This window comes from Saccopteryx leptura, chromosome 4 (genome assembly GCF_036850995.1).
Source record: "Saccopteryx leptura isolate mSacLep1 chromosome 4, mSacLep1_pri_phased_curated, whole genome shotgun sequence".
NCBI lineage: Eukaryota > Metazoa > Chordata > Mammalia > Chiroptera > Emballonuridae > Saccopteryx > Saccopteryx leptura.
Window position 1 is genome coordinate 214298196 of NC_089506.1, and position 22552 is coordinate 214320747.

Here is a 22552-nt window from a genome sequence, read left to right on the forward strand (position 1 = left end):
GGTGGACATTTGCCTTATTTCTAGTTTCTACCACTTTCAAGAACTTACTGTTTTCTTCCCTGTGAAGCTCCTGAGTTTCTGGTTGTGTTCTGTCACTTGATATGGGGGTGGTTACTGGGGTGTGTTGGTTTGTGAAGACGCCACGTGCTGCCCAGGTATGGCCTGTGCACTTTTACGTAGGTATTTTCTATTACAATACAAATATATAAAAGATCTCTGCCTCTCTTGTCTGTCTCCAACGGGCTTTGTCTAAAATTGTGATAAAATATATATAACAAAATTTGCCATTTTAGCCATTCTTTTTAAAGATTTTATTGATTTTAGAGAGAGGAAAGAGAGAGAGAAAGGGAAAGGTGGTGGGGCAGGAGCAGGAAGCATCAACTCATAGTTGCTTCTCATATGTGCCTTGACCAGACAAGTCCAGGGTTTCAAACCAGTAACCTCTGCATTCCAGATTGATGCTTTATCCACTGCACCACCACAGGCTAAGCCCATATTAGCCTTTTTTTTTTTTAAGAGAGAGGCAGGAGGTGAGAGACGGAGAGATAGGAACATTGAGCTGTTCCTGTATGTGCCCTGCCTGGGAATCAAACCAGCAACCTTCGCACTTCGAGATGACACTCCCACCAACCGAGCTATCTGGCCAGGGCTCCATTTTAGCCACTTTTTTTTTTTTTAGATGAGAAGAGGGAGATAGTAAGACAGACTCCCACATGCACCCTGACTGGGATCCATGGGGCACAGGGCCGATACTCGAGTACAGAGCTATTTTTAGTGCCTGAGGCTGTTGTACTTGGACCAACTGAGCCATCCTCAGTGCCCAGGGCCATGCTCAAACCAGTCAAGTCACTAGCTGTGAGAGCAGAAGGGAGAGAGAAGGGGTAGGAGGAGGGGTAGAAGAAACAGATGGTCACTTCTCACGTGTGCCTTGACCAGGAATCAAACCTGGGACGTCCATACACCAGGCTGACGCTCTATCCACTGAGCCCAGGGCTCATTTTAGACATTGTTAAGTGTATAATTTAGCAGCATTAATTACATTCACAATGTTGTACAACCATCACTATTATCTATTTCTAAATTCTTTTCATCACTGCAAACAGAAATTCTGTGCCCATCAGAGTCACTCCCATTGTCCCCTCCCTCAGCCCCTGGTGCCTTCCTCTGCTTCCTGTCTCTGTGAATTTGACCGTCTGGAGATCTCATAGAAGTGGAATATGTCATGTTGGGCCTTTCGTGTCTGTCATCTCTCACTTGCCATGATGTTTTCAGGGGTTTGTCCCCGTTGTAGCCTGTGCCAGTGCTTCATTCTTTTTATGGCTGAGTAATATTCCATTGTCTGGATGGACCACATTTTGCTTGTTCATTCATCAGCCGATGGACATTTGGGTCATTTCTGTTTTAAGCTATTGTGAATCATGTTGCCATGATCATGGTGCACAAATATCTATGGAAATCCTTCACCCAGCTCTTCTGTGTGTGTATGGGGGCCCACAGTGGGCTTCTAATCTGGTTGGTGGGTTCCAGTGACCTGGGGACTTACCTGGCACCATGTCTCCTGTCTCCCCTTGTGCCCTGCCCACCCCAGGTGCTCAGTTAGATCTGGGGTGAGTTCTCTGAACTCTAAGCCTTCGTTTTCTCATTCTATAGATAGGGGTTTATTCTCTCCCTGTCTCTGTCTCTCTCCCTCTCACTAAAAAAAAAGAAAGAGAAAAATAAAAGATGGGGAGATAGGGTTTTAAACTGGATGATCACTGTTGTTGTTTTTTTTATTTTGGGTCCTGTCGTGTGGCCTAAAAGTAAAGGTCCCACCTGTGCTCTGTGGGGAGCACACCCCCAGGTTCTCCCAGTGTCCAGGTCCAAGTCCACAGCCTGCTGGACAGCAAGGTGGGAGTGGGCCTTTCCCAAGCCTCACATGGTGCTCCTGATTGTCACTGGAGGGGTGGGGCCCTGTCCTTTAATTTGGGGACTTGGAGCAACTGGACCTTGCCTTGACCCTCAGGCCACTCAAGGGACATTGCCACATAGGATCCTTTGTATGTCCCTTCCCTTCCTGCTGTGTCTCTTGTCCAGAAGGACTGACCTCAAGGCAGCTCAGTCCCCATGTTGCACATGTACCGAAACCTTCTAAACCACCTCTGTTGATGGGGCCTCCCTGGAGCATGAGCCTTTGCCACTGCTCGCGGAGCTGTATGTGACTCTCCCAGGGAGCGAGTGGCTCTGACAGCACATGGCCTGTGTGACACCACCCCTTCTGTCCCCCTTCCAGCCATAACCAGGCTCCCATGTTTCTCCTCAGGCTCCTTCCTCCCTCCTTCAAGGGGTCCCTGAAAGTACCTGGATGGGAGATAGGAGAGGCCACCGACTCTTTATCTGATAATGCTTGTCAGGAAATAGACATGCTGCATCCTGGAGGTGCACTTCGTTTTTCCACACTTTATTCAAAAAATTACAGCAGCCCTGGCCTGCTGGTTCAGTGGATAGAGCATTGGCTTGGCGTATGAACATCCCAGCTTCAATCCCCAGTCAGGGCACACAGAAGAAGCAACCATCTGCTTCTCTCCCCTCCCTCTCTCCCTTTTTTCCCTCTCACAGCCAGTGGCTTGATTGTCAAGTGTTGGCCCTGGGTGCTGAGGATAGCTTGTTGGTCACAGCGTCAGCCTTAGGCACTAAAAATAGCTCAGTTGATTCAAGCATCGGCCCAAGATGGGGGTTGCCAGGTGGATCCTGGTTGGGGAGCATGCAGAAGTCTGTCTCACTATCTCCCCTCCTCTCGCTTAAAAAAAAATTATATATTTATCAATATATAAAATTCTGGCCGGTTAGCTCAGTTGGTTAGAATGTCGTCCTGAAACAACAAGGTTGTAGGTTTGATCCCCAGTCAGAGCACATATAGGAAGCAACCAATAAATGCATAACTAAATGGAACAACAAATGAATGCTTCTCTCTCTCTCTCTCTTTCTTCCTCTCTCCCTCTCGCTCCCTCTTCTCTCGCTCTCTCTTCTCTCTCTCCCTCTTCTCTCTCTCCCTCTTCTCTCTCTCCCTCTCCCTCTTCTCCCTCTCCCTCTCCCTCTCCCTCTCCCTCTCCCTCTCTCTCCCTTTCCCCCTCCCCCTCCCCTCCCTCTCCCCTTCCCCCTCCCCCCCTCCCCCTCCCCGTCCCCCTCCCCCTTTCTCTCCCCTTCCTCTTTCTGTCTTTCTAAAAATCTATCAATAAGCCCTGGCCGAATAGCTCAGTTGGTTAAAGCATCATCTCATAACCCAGAGGTTGCCAGTTCAATCCCCGGTCAGGGCACATACAGGAACAGGTCAAAGTTCCTGTCTCTCTCTTTCTCCCTTCCCCTCTCTCTAAAATCAATAAATTAAAAGAAATAATTAAAAAAATAAAATGTGTAATTCAATGGTTTTTTTAAAAAGTGAATAAAATCAAATTAAAAAAAAATTATGAAGGATTATTTTCAGGGAAATTAAGTGTTGTGTTTTTCTGCCATGTGTAGCTGAGGATTTGTGGGGGTCTGAGCGCCTTGGAGGAGGGTCCCAGTCCGGACAATTGCTCTGTCCAGTGATGTTAATTCTTCAGTTAGAGTAACCAGCTGCTGGCCAGGTCCTAATGAGAAGTGGAGCAGGTTGGCACTACGGGTTGCCCTCGGGTCCTCAGGCTCAGATGGCATGTCACCCCTTTGCTTCCCAGGTGCCCATACCTGCATCGGACAACCGGAGACACAGAGCGCAAGTATCACCTGCGCTACTACAAGACAGGCACGTGCATCCACGAGACCGATGCCCGGGGCCACTGCGTGAAGAACGGGCTGCACTGCGCCTTCGCGCACGGCCCCCTGGACCTGCGGCCACCTGTGTGCGACATCAGGTGAGTGGGTGTCTCGCGTTGGGCAGACAGGGAACCAGCTTATCTCCCCAGTCTTAAGCAGTTCTTTTTCTGGGCTTTGATTTTATTCTAATAAAGTTTCCTTCCTTCTGACTCACGTGCCGTGGGAGCTCACTGCGATGAGGGAAATGAGTGAATCCTTACCAAACACAGCGCAGCTCTGAAGTTATTGGGATTTGGGTCGACTGTCATTCCGGGACAAGGGTGTGCCCCAGGGATGCAGGATGCTTGTCCTGAACCCTCCAGGCAGACAGCCTCTCTGGCGACATGTGGGAGGCTTTTTAAAGCGACAGAGCCAAGTAGCACTCTCACCTTCAGAAGGGCACTGGACACACTCCAGAGCCGTAATCAATGTGTTGTTTGGTCGTAGGGAGCTGCAAGCCCAGGAAGCCTTGCAGAATGGCCAGCTTGGCGGTGGGGATGGCATCCCCGACCTGCAGCCTGGGGTCTTGGCCAGCCAGGCCATGATTGAGAAGATCCTGGGCGAGGATCCCCGGTGGCAAGGTAACCCCATGGCCGCCACTGAGGGTGGGCAGGACTAGCCCTCTGCAGGGGACCTCATTGCCCTCATTTATAGATCAGATGGAGAAACTGAGGCTCATTGAGTCGTGTACTTGACCCTCAGTCCTGGGGGTGTGGGGACTGAGTGTGGTCTAAACCCAGGCACCTGGTCCCCCGGCTACTCTGAACCCACACACCCTGGCTTCTCCGGGGAGCGGCGGTGACACAGCTGGCCCGCTTCTTCCCAGACGGCCACGCCCAGAGCCAGGCTGGTGCTCTGGTCGCTTCCTGCTCCTGCCCCTGCCTCTGCCCCTGCCCCTGCCCTGTGGGCCTCCATCTGGCCTTCCGATCAGCAGCCATAGGTCCCTGGGAGTTTGTCTGAAACATGAGCTCCTGGCCACGTTCCTTGGGGCTCTGGAGCTCTGTCCATGGCAGTCTCTACAGATGACAGTGGTGGGCAATGAAGTTTTCTTTTTTTTTTATTGATACAATACACGTAACATAAATTTGCCACATTAATCATTTTAAAGCAGGGGTCTCAAACTCAACTCAGCATGTGGGCCGCAGAGCAAGATCACAGCCGTTTGGCGGACTGCACTAGGTCTACAAAAGGCAACTGTTACGCAGCACTTTTCAGTGTTACAAAACGACCAGAAACTGTAGTTCGTGGATTAGTCTGCGGGCTGCACAAAATTGTTCGGCAGGCCGCATGCGGCCAGTGGGCCGCGAGTTTGAGACCTCTGTTTTAAAGTGAACATTTTAGTAATATTGAGTTCGCTCCCAATGTTGTGCCACCGCCACCATCTAATTCCAGAACATCGCTGTCCCCTTGAACAGAAACCTGTTCCCCATTGGGCAGTCTCTCCGTGGCTCTTTGCACACAGTCCAGCACCCACGAGACTGTGCTCTGTCTCTATGAATTTGCCTGTTCCAGATTTTTCCAAAGAGCAGTGAAGTTTTAAGAAGACCCTTCTAAGTAATGATGTGTTTCCTCAAACTTCCTCCACTGACATTCCTGTGCATAAACAATGCTTTAAAACTGGTTATTTGACCAATGAATCTCTTTCAAACGCTGGGGCTGTTTCCAGGGAGAAGTTGGTAAATGGCCTTTCTGGATTCTCCGTCCCCAACTCCTCCACCCTAGCCCTGGCCCCCTGGGTGGCACCTGCCTGGCCAGCACCTGGGACTCGGGACTGGGCCCCCAGCTGGAGCAGCACTGAGGACCGTGGCCTTCAGCTTCGTCCGGGGGGTGGAGGGCCCAGGGACCCTAGTCCAGGTGTCACAGGGGCCCGCTTCTGCTCCTGTGTGCGTCACCATGTTGTGACATCACTGCTCAGGCCGAGTCTCCCCATAAAGGCAGAGAGCTGTGTGCCTGCACCCCCCTACAGCGGGACACTTGGTACAGTCCTGAACCTGGGTCAGTACATTATCACCCAGAGTCCCTCGTTTACACCAGGGTTAAAATGAACTATTTTACAGATCTTATTTTATATTCTAGAGAGTGGGATGGGGTGGGGACCAAGAAGCATCAATGCATAGTAGTTGCTTCTTGTATGTGCCTTTTCTAGGCAAGACTGGGGTTTCGACCCAGTGACCTTAGCGTTCCATGTTGATGCTCTGTCCACTGCACCACCACAGGTCAGGCAAAATGAACCATTTTAAAGTGTGCATTTTAATGGTTTTTATTATATTCAAATGTTGTGCCTGACCTGTGGTGGTCCAGTGGATAGGGCGGGGCGTCAGCCTGGAGTGCTGAGGTCGCTGGTTTGAAACCCTAGGCTTCCCTGGTCAAAGCACATATGACAAGCAATCAGTCAACAACTACAGTAAAGCAACTATGAGTTGATACATCTCGCTCCTGCCCATCTTCTCTCTCTGTAAAATCAATAAATAAAATCTTCTTTAAAAAGTGTTGTGCAACTACCACCTTTATGTAGTTCTAAAACTCTGTCTAGTTTCCCCAAAGAAGCCCCATCCCCGTCACCAGTCACGCCCCATACTCCCTCCCCGCCCCCGGGAACCACTGGTCTACATCTGGGGATGTATGTGCCTGTTCTCCACATTTCATGCGGATGGAAGCACACAGTGTGTGGTCCTTTGTGTCTGGCGTCTGTCACTGAGCACGTTTCTGAGGTTCATCCACGTTGTAGCGTTTGTCGGTGCTGCATTCCTTTTTTTTCGGCTGAATAATATTCCTCTGTCTGGGCGGACCACGTTGGGTTTATTCGTTCCTCCGTGTGTGGACACTTGGGTTGTTTCTCCTTTTGGCTCTATGGCGTGCTGCCATCAGCACGTGTATATCCGTTTCGTGTGGACCCCTGTTTTTCAGACACCAACTTTGTGCTGGGCAGCTACAAGACCGAGCAGTGCCCGAAGCCGCCACGCCTCTGTCGCCAGGGCTACGCGTGTCCCCACTACCACAACAGCAGGGACAGACGGCGGAACCCCAGGAGGTTCCAGTATAGGTGAGCCCCTGGGACCGCAGGCGCCTGGGCCTTGACGTCCAGCTCCTTTAGACCCTGAGTTCTATGTCCAGTCTTTTCTTTGGGCAAAGAGCCGCTCTACTCACCGGATGCTGCCTCCCTTGCCTACGGGAGCCACCGTCTTAGGTAGAGCTGGGTCATCACAGCCGTTGTTCTTTCTCTGAGTCATTTGAGAGTCCAGGACCAGAGAAACGTAAATCAGTAGTGTCTGGGTTTTAGTGACCAGATAGTAGCGGGAGAAGGTGAAGTGAATTTACTGCCTATTGAAGGCCTAGAAAGTTATAAAAACAACAATAAAAACAAAAGATACCAAGAAAACAAAGTCTTATTTACCACTGGTGGTATTAATTTTCTATAAATCCAAATAAGTTACAGGAAAGCTGTCAAGTACATGAAAAACAGAGGATTTTGGTTAGAGTTGACCTATTGTAGGAAAAAGTCTCACGTCCAGTTCTGAAACAGCCTTGAGAAAATGCAGGCTGTGGGCCCAGGCTTGTCTCCTCCTGGCTTTTGGTGGTCTGGCTGCTTCCCCAACATGCTTTTCACATCAGCCCGGGTAGCCCTGACTTAGACTCACTTTAATTTTTGTGGAAAATAAACACGGGACTCCTGAGTACTCTCTGGGTTCATATGGCACTTACGCTGCTCTTGCCTGTCCTCAGAAGGAAGGAGACCGATCCTTCCAGGGGCCGTCTGCCTGTGGCCCTCTGTGGTGTGTGTCCTGGGACATGACCCCAGTGATAGGTGGATAGACTAAGGCACATGGAAAGGATGTGTCCTCCAGTGACCTCCTGTGACTCCCGCTTGTCCCCCAGGTCCACTCCATGCCCCAGCGTGAAGCACGGCGATGAGTGGGGTGAGCCCTCCAGGTGTGACAGTGGGGACAGCTGTCAGTACTGCCATTCACGCACGGAGCAGCAGTTCCACCCTGAGGTACAAGCGGTGGGCCGGGGCTCCAGCTAGCCGGTCAGCATCACTCACGGCTTGGGTGATGGTGGGTCTGGGTGGCTCTCCTCGTTGCTTTGTCTGGGGGTCCCTAAGACCACCCTCAGGTCCGGCAACTCTCTAGAGGGCCTCACGGAACTCAACAAAGCCATTAGGTCTGCAGTTACGGTCTTTACACTGTAAGGGTATGGACTGAAATCAGCACAGGGCAGGGTCCCGGGTGTGGCAGCGTCCTGAAGGGACCACGTGTGAGCTTCCAGCTGTCCCCTCCTACTGAGTGATGGACAGCACACTTTTCCCCGTGATCATGTGTGTGACAACACAGAGTGTTGCCAACCAGGGACGTCACCTGAGCCTTGATGTCCAGGATTTTTATTGGGGGTCGGTTGTGGAGGCGTGGCTGACCTAGGCTGAGTTGATGGCCTAAGGTCTAGGGCCCAACCATTAGTCGTGCTACTACCCAGTACAGCCCAAGTAAGAGCCACTTACTAGGCAAAATGCTCTAGCCCAGTGGTCGGCAAACTCATTAGTCAGCAGAGCCAACTATCAACAGTACAACGATTGAAATTTCTTTTGAGAGCAAATTTTTAAAACTTAAACTATATAGGTAGGTACATTCCTTATCGAGGTAGTGTCCGCATGTGGTATTTTGTCTCTCTCTCTTTTTTTTTTTTTTTTTTACACAGAGAGAGTCAGATAGGGACAGACAGACAGGAACGGAGAGAGATGAGAAGCATCAATCATCAGTTTTTCGTTGTGACACCTTAGTTGTTCATTGATTGCTTTCTCATATGTGCCCTGACCTTGGGCCTTCAGCAGACCGAGTAACCCCTTGCTCGAGCCAGTGACCCTGGGCTCAAGCTGGTGAGCTTTTGCTCAAACGAGATGAGCCCGCACTCAAACTGGCAACCTCGGGGTCTTGAACCATGAGCCCGCGCTCAAACTGGCGACCTCCGCATCCCAGTCCGACGCTCCATCCACTGCGCCACCACCCAGTCAGGCTGCATGTGGTATTCTGTGGAAGAGCCGCACTCAAGGGGCCAGAGAGACGCATGTGGCTCGCGAGCCGAGTTTGCCAACCACTGCTCTGGGGGCACAGAGGTCACCTGCCAGGAGTCTGTCAAGGCCAGTCCTTCCTTCGGATTGTGCAGGGTGTGGATTAGCAGAGCCTGCTGAGCTAACCAGGGCTCGCTTGGATTTGGGTTAAAACGAATAAGCAAACAAGCCTCCTCAGAGCCTGAGGGAGCAGGAGCGCCCGGGCACCCAGGCGGGCGGCGGGGCCAGGGCTGGACTGGGGCGGGTTGGGGGTGGAAGGCACTCACGGGGTGGTAACAAGTGTGTTGATCCCGTGAACTAAAGGGTGGGGTCATTTGCTGAACTCCAGGGGCCTAGAGGGAAGAAACAGCTAGTGGGGGGCGGGGGGGGCTAGCTGGTGCCCGCACTGGTGCTCTTCCTGGGCCATGGCTCATGTAGGTGCAGACTTGGGACTTAAAACCACCGATTCCAGTGCGTTCTGACTTAACTGTGCTTGTTCTTAATGCTGTGACTTCCTAGAGAAGAAGTGAATCGGTGATGCCCCTGGGGCAGTTGCACCTGGTTTTAAGTCAGGCCCGCTGGTGGTGTTTGTGGCCGCACAGATGCGTGAATGTCCTGGGTCGCACACTGTGTCACCTCTGGGGTGTTTGCCATCTGTTTTTACACACACATCTTGGTGCATACATTGCATTTGCTCATGCTCAGGCAAGACAAAACTCAGAATAGTGAACAAGCCCGCCCTCCAGGGCCCTTGAGCACCGGCAAGCGAGGCTGCCCGGGGGGTGAAAGTGGGCACCAGTGAGGCACCCTGGACTCCAGGAAGGGGTCCATGCCCGTCCAGAGGGTTGTGATGACATTTCGTTTCTTGAAAGTGTGTTTTATTTAGATTCTGTGCTTTAAAATGCACACAAAACCTCACGCGATTTGGGACGACACCAACCAACTGAGCTCTCCGGCCAGGGCAGCTCTCTATTTTATTTTATTTTATTTTTGCTTCCTAGATCTACAAATCTACAAAGTGCAACGACATGCGTCAAACTGGCTACTGCCCTCGAGGTCCCTTCTGTGCCTTTGCACACGTAGAGAGTAAGTACAGACACCTGACGGTTCCGGCGTAGCTGCAGTCGTAGACGCAATAGGTCTGATGACTCACAGGCACTCGCTAGACTCTGTTATCTGGGATGGGCTTTGAGGTTGGGGGGGGGAGCAGGTGGGAGTGTCTTGACAGGTTGTTTTGGGTCTGTGGGGTGGGACCTGTTACAGGCTGGGCCTGGTGGGGTTCAGAGTGGCCCTGCCTGCAGGTGTTCTGGGGTTCTGAGCACAGTGACTGGTCACTGGCATGGGTTATTTTTTTTGGCAAGGGAGGTATGGTTTTTTTTTTAAACTAACTGATTTTAGAGAGAGAGGGGTGGGGGAGGGAGGGAAGAAGCGAGAAGCATTCCTCATTTCACCTAGTTGTGCATTCATTGGTTACTTGCCGTACGTACGTGCACTGAGTGAGGATCGAATCCGAAACCTTGGTGTTTCGGAACGAAGCTGTAACCACCTGAGCTAACGGGCCAGGGCGTGGGGTGGGGGAGTTCGTTCTGATGGCCAGATGGGCCCATAAAATATTCCCAAAGGCAGAAACACGTCTCAGTGACAGGGACAGGCACACAGACTTGGCCTTTCCTCAGTGTTCCTGAGGGCTTCCTCCTAAAAGCTTTTGAGTTTGGGTTCCAGTTTTGTGAGTGTAGTTGCCAACTTTTAGTTTCTGGGTCTTTTTGTTTTTAAGTGAGAGGAGGGGCGATAGAGACTCCTGCATGTGCCCCAACCAGGATCCACCTGGCAATCCCTGTCTGGGGCTGATGCTCGAACCAACTGAGCTATCCTCAGTGCCCAGGGCCAACATTCAGATCAGTTGAGCCACTGGCTACGAGAGGGGAAAGAGAGAGAAGGGGGAGAAGGAGGGGAGGAGAAGCAAATGGTCACTTCTCCTGTGTGCCCTGACCGAGAATCACACCCGGATGTCTGCATGCTGGGCTAACGCTCTATCTACTGAGCCAACCGGCCAGGGCATTTCTGTTTTTTCTTTTAATGGGGAGGCTGGCTGTTCCTAGTGAAATTTTACATTGTTCATGATTGTCAAATTTGAGCCTCACACCTAAGACTTTATGGCTCACTGGGTATTTCAGGTGCTCTCGCTCCCTGTTGCCGGGGAAGATTGTTGTCATGAGACCAGGGCATGCTCTTTCCCTCATCTGTAGGGTATCCTTTAACCAAAGACCATGCAGCCAGCTGCGCTCACAGCCTGCTTCCCCTTTTTCTCCAGAGAGCCTGGGAATGGCCAACGACTGGGGCTGCCGAGACCTCACCCCTGCCAGCAGCTCCGTGACCAGCAGTGGCCCACCTGGAAATGTAAGTGCACAGCTTCCCAAGGAGGTGCCTGGTGGTCTACTCTGTCCTCTGGTTTTTTGTGGGGTTTTTTTTGTGACAGAGACAGAGAGAGTCAGAGAGAGGGACAGATAGGGACAGACAGACAGGAAGGGAGAGAGATGAGAAGCAACAATTCTTTGTTGCGGCACCTTAGTTGTTCATTGATTGCTTTCTCATATGTGTCTTGACCGAGGGGCGACAGCCGACTGAGTGGCCCCTTGTTTGAGCCAGCGACCTTTGGCTCAAGCTGGTGAGCCACACTCAAACCAGATGAGCCCATGCTCAAGCTGACGACCTCGGGGTCTCGAACCTGGGTCCTCCACATCCCAGTTCGACGTTCTATCCACTGCGCCACCACCTGGTCAGGTTGTCCTTTGGTTTTAATGGAACTGTAAGAGTCAGATGGTTATGATTTCTAGGTGATGTGGTTGAAGACAGTCTGCTTGTAGGCTGGCGGCTCCTAGAAGACTCTAGAAGAGTCTTGGCCGAGTTTGGCTGGGCCTTGCCATTTGCCAGACACACATGTAGTGACCGCACATGCAGGCATAGTCTTGGGCTGACCATAAACAAAGGGCCCCAGCCTGACCTGTGGTGGCGCAGTGGGATAAAGCGTCGACCTGGAACACTGAGGTTGCCGGTTCGAAACCTTGGGCTTGCCTGGTCAAGGCACATATGGGAGTTGATGCTTCCTGCTCCTCTGTCTCTCTCTCTCACTCCTCTCTCTCTAAAAAATCAATAAATAAAATATTTAAAAACAAAACAAAACAAAAAAAACAACAACAAAAAACAAAGGGCCCCAAGTCCAGGCGGGGTCCTCTCAGGACTGGCTGCCCCTTGGAGGGGAGGTGCTGGCTGGCGCATGCCGAGGGTGGTGTGGGCAGATCCTTGACCGTGAGTACCCCCAGGAGTCTCAGTCAGGGTGGTCCTGGAGGTTTGCAAGGACGGTGAGAGACTGGCTGGTCACGTCCGGGGGCTGATGGCCGTGAGTTCTTAGGACCCTCATGTCGTTGAGGGCAGAGTGAGATGGTGGGGACAGGGTTCAGACCTTGTGTCCCCCCCTCACTGACGCGGTAGTGGCTCCTCCCGTATGCCCTCATGCAGAGTGTTTTGAGAGGGCAGACACGACCCCTGTGCTCAGGTGAGCACGGTGACTTTGGTGCAGGAGCATTTTCATTTGTCCTGTTGGAGTCACCAAGAAAGCAGCCATCCGGCTGCAGACGAAGCTGAATTCTCTCCGTCTGGCAGAGAGCTGGCCGCTCTCTCAGGCGAGCCCAACTTCCTCCCCAGGGTCAGGCCTTGCAGTTCGGGTCCAGGGGTATTGGAGCCCCTCCAGCACTTAGGAGGAGCTGCACCGGGTCCTCAGTTCCGCTGGGAGAGACTCAGATATGCAGCTTTAATCATTTAAAAGTGAACAGTGGCATCTTGTGCATTCACAGCACGTGGCCACCGCCTCTGTAGCTGGACTCAGCACTGGTGGTCTTTCCATGAGACAATTCACATGAACAGACAGATGGCCTGGAGTGAAAATTGAGGACAAAGTTAAAATCCTCTAAGAAGTATTCATAGAAAAGATTCAAGCAAACTTTCAGTTGAAGCATCAAGACTTCTGGGTGATCAAGGCATTGAAATTGGCTGGCCCTTCTGGGTGACATTGTCAGCAGCTAGTTGAATGAATTTTAAGCCTGTAGGAAACTGTGCAGGGAGTGAGGCAAGCGGGGTTAGCTCTAGCCACCCTTCTGGGCTCGGGATCGGGGCGGGCTGGGTAGCATTTGGACTTGGTACTGATCTTAAGGGAACAGATTGATGGGGACTCTTGAAGAATGTCTGACCTCAGTGTGGATCTTGATGTCCCGAAGAAGCTGTTTCATGGAAGGCAGCTTCCCTTTCCAGTTTTTCTGAATCTCAATCACCTTTGACAGCAGAGCCGAACATAAGCAAAAGGGCACACAGTCCCATGTCCGGGGCAGGCTGCCCTCCAGGTCCTCCGTTCTGCCTGGATGCTCCACACACAGTTAGGTGACAGCCAAGGCACCTGTCAGTAGAAGCACCTGTGTGACTGGGAGTTGCCGACTGAAGAGCACGAGCCGCCCACCGCCAGTAGCCTGAAAGCCCAGCCAGGACAGCAGGAGAGGGGCCGCAGCTGGGGTGAGGCTCCACTGCAGGAGCTCCGTGGGCCCACCCAGGGCTGGGGCTTTTCTTCTTCAGGGTGGGACTCTGTTTCCAAGTCTGAGGTTGGGAGGTCATGTCTGGGTGAGAGAGATTCCGGGAACCCAGACATCCCTAGAGCAGCGCAGGGCTGAGCCCAGTGGGCTTTCCACGGCCACGTGTTGGGGAAGAGGCCCCAGTCAGCACCTTCCTGGACACCCTTTCTTCTTCTGCCTTAGTGAGCTCTCTCAGTCCTCCTGCAAATCCAGAAACCAAAAAAGGGAGAAAGGCTGCAATGACTCAAGCCACTGCTACAAGTGTACTGATAAAATGAGGCATAAAAATCAGAATACTCTTCAGATCTGAAGGACACTGTGGTCTGCAGTTTGGGTGCTTATGTTTGATCTGAGGGAATGCAGACCTGAGCTCTGGGCAAAGCCATCATTAGGCACAATTATCCCAGAAGGTGGCTCAGCAGAGTGAGAATTTTTATATATGTAGGGCAAGAAAAAGACATTTTTCTCTACCCTTTTAGTTTCAGTGACTTGGCCCTGAAAATTAAACTGACAAAAGATACACGAACAGGCCCTGGCCGGTTGGCTCAGCAGTAGAACGGTGGCCCGGCATGTGGAACTCCCGGGTTTGATTACCGGCCAGGGCGCACAGGAAAAGCACCCATCTGCTTCTCCACCCTTCCCTTTCTCCTTCCTCTCTGTCTCACTCTTCCCCTCCTGTAGCCAAGGCTCCATTGGAGCAAAGTTGGCCCAGGCACTGAGGATGGCTCCATGGCCTCCGCCTCAGGCGCTAGAATGGCTCCAGCTGCAACGGAGCAACGGCCCAGCTAGGCAGAGCATCGCCCCCTGGTGGGCATACTGGGTGGATCCCACATGTGGGAGTCTGTCTGACTGCCTCCCTGCTTCTAACTTTGGGGGGGGGGGGAAGATACACAAACAGGAGGAAAAGTTTCTTTCTTACACTTGGAGCGCCCATTGGAGTTCTTCACAGAAAAGTCAAGACCCATACAGGAGCCAAGCAATGAATGCATAAGTGGAACAACAAATCCATGTTTTTGTCTCTCTCTCTCTCTAAAATAAAATCAATTAAAAAAAATACTGGTTAGACCAAAATTATTTCCGTTTCTAGGGGTGGTATATTGTGGGAAGATAAATCTATGGGAGAAAGTAGTAGAAGATAAGGGTTATTTCAGGGAGGTGTGTGATGCAGACTCTGTCCCCTGCAGCCTCCTGAGTGATTAGTGTCTCTGGTGATTAAGAAGCGGTGTCCTCTTCCTGAGAGGGGCGGAGGACCCACCTTCACCAGGGGTGGTGTGTATCCTGCAGAGAGAGGTGTAAGGGGTAAGGGAGGGAGTGGCCTTAAATCATCCTTTGCCTTAGGTATTGGTCTTCCCAAAACTCCCCATCTCACCTGACCAGTGGCGGCGCGCTGGATAGAGCGTCAGCCTGGGACACTGAGGTCCCAGCTTCAAAACCCCGAGGTTGCCAGTTTGAGCATGGGCTCATCTGACTTGAGCACGGGCTCACCAGCTTTAGCACGGGGTTGCCAGCTTGAGCGTGGGATCATCAGCATGATCCCATGGTCGCTAGCTTGAAGCCCAAGGTCGCTGGCTTGAGCCCCCAGGTCAAGGAACGTATGAGAAGCAATGAATGAATAACTCAAGTGCCACAACTACAGGTTGATGCTCCTCATCTCTCTCCCTTCCTGACTCTCACTCTCTCTCTCTCAAAAAAAAACCAACCACAAAAAACCAAAAAACTTTCCCCAAACCTCCCTAGTTCTGGGGGCCACAGCCCTGGAGTGAAATGTTTGTCTGTGGTTTGTCCATGTTGTGAATTCAGAGTCCATGGAGCTAACATACCACGTTCACACAGACCTGAAATAAAAAAATCTATGTCTAGGCCCTGGCCACTTGGCTCAGTGCTAGAGCGTCGGCCTGGCGTGCAGAGGTCCCGGGTTCGATTCCCGGCCAGGGCACACAGGAGAAGCGCCCATCTGCTTCTCCACCCCTCCCCCTCTCCTTCCTCTCTGTCTCTCTCTTCCCCTCCTGCAGCCGAGGCTCCATTGGAGCAAAGATGGCCCGGGCGCTGGGGATGGCTCCTTGGCCACTGCCCCAGGCGCTAGAGTGGCTCTGGTTGCAACAGAGCGACACCCAGAGGGGCAGAGCGTTGCCCCCTGGTGGGCGTGCCGGGTGGATCCCTGTCGGGCACATGTGGGAGTCTGTCTGACTGTCTCTCCCCGTTTCCAGCTTCAGAAAAATACAAAAAAAAAAAAAAATCGATGTCCGGGTATAAGGAATGGAATTCAGGAGAACTGAGGAGGGGCTAGCCAGTTTGAAGGCCTTTTCTGTTTTATGAGACATTAGTACATATCATTTTCTACATTCTGAAGCAATGCTTAGGTCTTTGTATATTTTTAATCAACCGTGTTTTTCTTCTTCTGTTGCAGGCGAAGCGGAGGGACTCACCTGCTGAAGGCAGCCAGAAAGCCAGTGAGCACGACAGCAAGCAGGTACCTTACTCCCAAGGCGGGATTTCTTGTTATCTTTGTGCTAATGTGGACACGGGCCTGCATTACGACTTCCTGATTTACTGGCACTTGCTCATGCTCACTCCTGACACAAAGTGACCTGGGTAATGTCTGTGTGTAATTTATGTTTTTAGTTATTTTCTTAAAGTCATCTATTCCATGTGTCCTTTGTTTTATTTGTTGTTGTTTATTTAGAAGTTAAATTTAATGGAGTGATATTGATGAATAAAGAGTACATAGGTTTTGGCCCTGGCTGGTTGGCTCAGTGGTAGAGCATCAGCCTGGCATATGGAAGTCCCAGGTTCGATTCCTGGTTAGGGCACACAGGAGAAGTGCCCATCTGCTTCTCCACCCTTCCCCTTCTCCTTCCTCTCTGTTTCTCTCTTTCCCTCTTGCAGCCAAAGGCTCCATTGGAGCAGAGTTGGCCGGGGCACTGAGGACAGCTCTGTGGCCTCCATCTCAGGTGCTAGAATGGCTTCAGAGGCAACGGAGCAATGCCCCAGATGGGCAGAGCATCGCCCCCTGGTGGGCATGCCGGGTGGGTCCCAGTTGGGCACATTCAGGAGTCTGTCTGACTGCGTCCCAGTTTCTAACTTCAGAAAAATACCAAAAAAAAGTACATAGGTTTCAGGTAAACATCTCTACAGCATTCGAACTGTTGATTGATTGTGTTATGTGCCCATCACCCAAAGTCAATAGGTACAAATAGATAAAAATGAAGTGGTTATGGGGAAGGAGTAAAGGAGGACAAATATACAATGACAGATGATGATTTGACTTTGTCCTTTGTTTTGATGTTTAAACAATTGCGTTGTGCAGGCAGACCTTGGAGACATTGTGGGTTCAGTCCCAGACCACTGCAGTCAAGTGGGTCAAAACCCCTGTGCTGGTGGAAGGCCTTGCCTCCAGTTCATAAAAAATTCAACATCTGCGAAGTGCGGTAAAACAAGGTCTGCCTTGGAAACAACAAAACACAAACTTCTGGAAGTTTTCTCCACGGGGAAGTAAGACTAGCAAGATGGAACTAGTGTGTCAGAGGCCTCGGGCTGCTGTCCCAAAGCACCACAGACTGGGGCTTAAACAATAGAAGTTCCTTCTCTCCCCGTCTGGAGGCTGGATGTCTGAGATCAGGGTGTTGGCAGGATCTGCCCCAGACCTCTGCCCTTGGCCTGTCTCTTCTCATCATCTTCCCTGTGTCTGTGGTCTGTCTCCAAATCTCCCCTTATTGTAAAGACACAAGTCATAGTAATTAGGACCCACCTCATATGACCTCATCTTAACCCAATTGCCTCGCTAAAATAGAGATCCTGTGTCCAAGTGAGGTCACACTCAGAGGGACCAGGACTCCAACATAGGAAGTTCTGGGGACACAATTCAGCCCAGACAGCATCCAAAATAATTGGCTTGGTTTCTTTAGGTCACAGCTTATTATCACATTTGAGACTAATGTGTGTTCTTTCAGGGTTTTTTTTGTTTTGTTTTTTTTTTCCCATTTTTCCAAAGCTGGAAACGGGGAGGCAGTCAGACAGACTCCCGCATGCGCCCGACTGGGATCCACCCGGCATGCCCACCAGGGGGCGATGTTCTGCTCCTCTGGGGCATCGCTCTGTTGCATCCAGAGCCATTCTAGCGCCTGAGGCAGAGGCCACAGAGCCATCCCCAGCGCCCTGGCCATCTTTGCTCCAATGGAGTCTCAGCTGTGGGAGGGGAAGAGAGAGACAGAGAGGAAGGAGAGGGAGAGGGGTGGAGAAGCAGATGGGCGCTTCTCCTATGTGCCCTGGCCGGGAATCGAACCCGGGACTCCTGCATGCCAGGCCGATGCTCTACCGCTGAGCCAACCGGCCAGGGCCTCTTTCAGGTTTTGTTAACTGTTTTCCCTTCCTCAGGAGATTGAGGGAGCACTTCTCGCTGAGCCTCCCACTGCCCTGAGGCTTCAGCAGAGTTGGGAGTCTTTCTTTCTGTTCTGCCCAACCCAGCTTTTGGACTTGTCCAAACCTAGTTTGTTTGTTTTTAATTTTTTTTAAATTATATTTTCTTAGAAGCATTCAGAATGTCAACAAAACAGCTGCAGCTTTTTTGCAATTACAGAGGGGAATTCAGTTAACAGAACAATTACCTCGTATAAGCTGCATCAGAAACAACGGAAGATGTAAAAACTACCATCCCCCCATAGCTAATGTGCTGTGCTAACAAGAACCTGCTTTTAGTTCCTATGCCTATTAACAACCCTCATGCTGTACCAGGCAATGTTAGTGGCTATTGGAAATACCACTAGGACAGGGCCATCTAAAGATGCATTCAGTAGTGTGTTAACTAGACCAAAAAGACACTGTACGGTTTAAAAACAGATCTTACACAGCCGTACCTTTCAAGTTGTTTCTTTAAACGGCGGGAGTTGTGTACAGGGGGTTAAATGCTTTATAGACTAGAAAAAAAACTGCTCTAGAACCAACTTCATCATCATCATCATCATCATCATCATCTTCATCTTCCTCCTTTTCCTCCGTTCTCTTGCTTTTACTGGCCTCACCGACCCCCTTCCACCGCATCCGGCTTTCCAGGAGCTCAGTGTGCAGCAGCGTTCTTGCCGAACTTCTCCTTCCGCTGGGCTGCCTCTTCCCCTCAGGCTGCTGGCGCCTGCAGCAGAGTCATTCTGCATGTCTCCCAGCTTCTGCGCAGTGTCACCAATGGACAGGCTAGGATGCTCTCCTCTGCTTTTTGGGCGATACTCAGAACAAAACAAGAAGTCCAAAGGAGGCCTCTTTGGGTGCATTGGGCTCCTTGAACTTCCTTCTTGTTTCCCCTTTAGGAGGGATGTAAGTTTTCATTTCTCTTTCATAACAGGTTTTGTCTGTCTTTGCCATTTCTTCAAAATTTCCTTTTTGTTTAGCAGACATGGTGTTGCACCTCTCTGAGCAGTTCTTTTTTTTTTTTTGTATTTTTCGAAGTGAGGGGGGAGGGCGGCAGATGGACTCCCGCATACACCCTACCAGGATCCATGGGGTATGCCCCCCAGGGGGCGATGCTCTGTCCATCTGGGGCGTTGCGCCATTTCCTCCGGAGCCATTCTAGTGCCCGAGGTGGAGGCCATGGAGCCGTCCTCAGCACCCGGGCCAACTTTGCTCCAATGGAGCCTTGGCTGCGGGAGGGGAAGAGAGAGACAGAGAGGAAGGAGAGGGGGAGGGGTGGAGAAGCAGATGGGCGCTTCTCCTGTGTGCCCTGACCAGGAACTGAACCTGAGACTTCCACACACCAGGCTGACGCTCTACCACTGAGCCAGTGGGCCAGGGCTTTTTAACGATTTTATTTACTCTTTTTAGAGAGGGAGGAGAGAGAGAGAAGAGAGGAGGAGCAGGAAGCATCAACTCCCAAATGTGCCTTGACCAGGCAAGCTGGGGTTTTGAACCAGCAACCTCAGTGTTCCAGGTCAATGCTTGATCTGCTGCACCACCACAGGTTAGGCTCTCTGAGCTCTTCTTAGAAAACTCGGAGAAATTGACTGAAGCATCTGGGTGCTGCTTCTTGTGCTCCACCAACAAATCTGCACAGAGAAAGTATATGATAACATTGTGCCTCTCGGCTTCCTAGGATCTCCTCTGCACGTGTTTAATTACTTTCCTCAGCGAGCCCAGAGTCGCCCAATGCTGGTTCAGCTCACACTTACCCCGCACTGTCTCTGTGGAGATCAATGTACTGCAATGGCGGTGAGAGCTGGAGCCAGCCCTGGTGATTTACTTTGAGAAATAATTTTGACCCTGGCCGATTGGCTCAGTGGTAGACGTTGACCCAGCATGTGGAAGTCCTGGGTTTGATTCCTGGTCAGGGCACACAGGAGGAGCAACCATATGCTTCTTTTACCCTCCCTCTTTTCTCTCTCTCTCTCTCTTTTTTCCTCCCACAGCCATGGCTCAATTGATTTGATCATGTTGGCCCTGGGTGTTGAGGATGGCTTTGTGGAGCCTTCACCTCAGGAGCTAAAAATAGTGTATTTGCGAGCTTGCTCCCCAGATGGGCAGAGCATCAGCCCCTGAAAGGGTTGCCAGGTGGATCTCAGTAGGGGTTCATGTGGGAGTCTCTCTCCTGGCCTCTCACTTAAATTTAAAAAAAAGAAAAGAAAAAGGATCCAGACCAGGTGGTGGCTCAGTTGTTAGAGCCTCGGCCTGGGGTGCTGAGGACTCAGGTTTATAAACCCAAGGTCGCAGGCTTGAGCATGGGCTCACCAGCTTGAGCACGAAGTTGCTCACTTGAGCGTGGGATCAAGATATAACTCCATGGTTGCTGGCTTGAGCAAGGGGACACTTGCTCTGCTGTAGGACCCCCGTCCCTGGTCAAGGCATGTATGAGAAAGCAATCAATGAACAGCTAAGGAGCCGCAACAAAGAGTTGATGCTTCTCATCTCTCCCTTTCTGCCTGCCTGTCCCTATCTGTCCCTCTCTCAGTCTCTGTCTCTCGGGCTAAAAAAAAAAGAGAGAGAAACAATTCTTTTTTCTGTCCTAAGGACTCAAAACGTGTTTTTATCCAACTGTCAAAAAGGCAGAGCTGTAAGCGTTTGCAAGGCCTGGGGGCGTGGTGTGGGAGGCAGCAAATGCTCATCTCTCTGGCCAGGACTTCAACCAGTTGTCACTGTCTCTGGTGCTCTTTATTTTAACTTTCTACATGGGCAACATCTGTCCTTTCCTTCTCTCCTGGTTTTCTGGCCGCTCTACCTGAGGGCACCTCCTGGCAGGTTTTTCTCCCACATGTCCATCGGGAGCAAGTTATTTGGTCACGTTCTTTTAGGAGCTTCTGAAACATACTGGAAATCAGCAGAAGGATAGTGTAGTATCAGGGGTCGTCAAACTTTTTTTTTTTTTTAAATATATATATATTTTAATTTTTATTATTTATTTTTTTATTCTTTTACAGAGACAGAGAGAGAGTCAGAGAGAGGGATAGATAGGGACAGACAGACAGGAACAGAGAGATGAGAAGCATCAATCATTAGTTTTTTGTTGTGATACCTTAGTTCACTGATTACTTTCTCATATGTGCCTTGACCAGGGGCTATAGCAGACCGAGTAACCCCTTGCTTGAGCCAGTGACCTTGGGTCCAAGCTGGTGAGTTTTGCTCAAACCAGATGAGCCCGTGCTCAAGCTGGCGACCTCGGGGTCTGGAACCTGGGTCCTCTGCATCCCAGTCCGACACTCTATCCACTGCGCCACCACCTGGTCAGGCTCGTCAAACTTTTTATAAAAACCGCCCACTTTTGCAATGCTGGTAGACCTGGTCCCTACCGCCCACTAGTGGGCGTTCCAGCTTTCATGATGGGCCAATCGCGGCGCTGTTTGGTTGCACGGTAGGGACCAGGTTGACCAGCACTGCAAAAGTGGGCGGTTTTTATAAAAAGTTTGACGACCCCTGGTACAACTTAGTTATTTTGTGATGGTTTTTTCTTAAGAGGTGAAAGTTGACAAGATGTTCATTAAGAATCTGACTTGGGCCATGGCTGGGTTGCTCCATGGATTATTGTCCCCAAACCACTGAGGTTACTGGTTTGATCCCCGATCAGGGCACATACTAGAAGCAACCGATGAGTACATAACTAAATGGAACAACTGAGTGGAATGAGTTGATGCTTTTTTACTTTTCTTGGGTAATGAGGTCATGGGACCATTCATATATTTTTTCAGAAGGTGGCTGGTTCTCTACCTTTGTCTGGCAGTGAGTTTGTTTCTAGTGCTGAATGCCTGCTTTTGAAAATAGCTTTCTGCGGCCTAGCGTGCGGAGGACCCGGGTTCGATTCCCGGCCAGGGCACACAGGAGAAGCGCCCATTTGCTTCTCCACCCCTCCGCCGCGCTTTCCTCTCTGTCTCTCTCTTCCCCTCCCGCAGCCAAGGCTCCATTAGAGCAAAGATGGCCTGGGCGCTGGGCATGGCTCTGTGGCCTCTGCCTCAGGCGCTAGAGTGGCTCTGGTCGCAATATGGCGACGCCCAGGATGGGCAGAGCATCGCCCCCTGGTGGGCAGAGCGTTGCCCCTGGTGGGCGTGCCGGGTGGATCCTGGTCAGGCGCATGCGGGAGTCTGTCTGACTGTCTCTCCCTGTTTCCAGCTTAAGAAAAATGAAAAAAAAAAAAAAAAGAAAATAGCTTTCTGAAGAGCAATTCATTAGGCCAGGCACTTTCTAGATGCATTTGCGCCCATCCCTGGTGATTGACAGCTAGCAAGTCTGCTTGTTATAGTAATTGTAAATAACTAGACATTTAGGGGAAATGTCCGCTTTATGTTTTGCTTTGGGTGTAGAAGTCGGCCAATGTTTTTGTCTGTGACTCTGCACTAAGGTTACGCTGCTGTTGTCCGTGCAGGTGCGTCTGCTCATCTTGTTTGTGTCTTTGCACAGAATCACCTGGCGGTGTTTACAGTCGTTCACCCGCTTGCTCCCAGCGTGAGCTCCAGTGTGGCATCCAGCCTGGCATCCAGTGCTGGCTCCAGCGGCTCCTCCCCCACCGCTCTGCCTGCTCTCTCGGCCCGTGCCCACCCTCTAAACCCCACTGGCAGTGCTCTCGAGTCTGTCCCAGGTAAGCCCAAGACTCTCGTTTCCATGCTTTCTCTTAGCACTTACA

General features: G+C 51.1%; 1 protein-coding gene and 1 pseudogene across 5 annotated transcripts in view; one reads left to right on the forward strand and one right to left on the reverse strand.

Moving 5' to 3' along the window:
- UNKL (unk like zinc finger) overlaps nucleotides 1–22552 on the forward strand; it is a 48408-nt gene that overhangs the window by 12139 nt on the left and 13717 nt on the right. For all 5 annotated transcript variants that reach the window (XM_066382983.1, XM_066382981.1, XM_066382979.1 and 2 more), the window contains 8 exons: nucleotides 3690–3866; nucleotides 4255–4388; nucleotides 6715–6850; nucleotides 7684–7801; nucleotides 9850–9934; nucleotides 11160–11245; nucleotides 15872–15934; nucleotides 22330–22507. In XM_066382983.1, the coding sequence (XP_066239080.1) occupies nucleotides 3690–3866; nucleotides 4255–4388; nucleotides 6715–6850; nucleotides 7684–7801; nucleotides 9850–9934; nucleotides 11160–11245; nucleotides 15872–15934; nucleotides 22330–22507 (977 nt within the window). The remainder of the gene's footprint in view (nucleotides 1–3689; nucleotides 3867–4254; nucleotides 4389–6714; nucleotides 6851–7683; nucleotides 7802–9849; nucleotides 9935–11159; nucleotides 11246–15871; nucleotides 15935–22329; nucleotides 22508–22552) is intronic.
- LOC136403374 (high mobility group protein B1-like) lies at nucleotides 18251–20700 on the reverse strand (annotated as a pseudogene).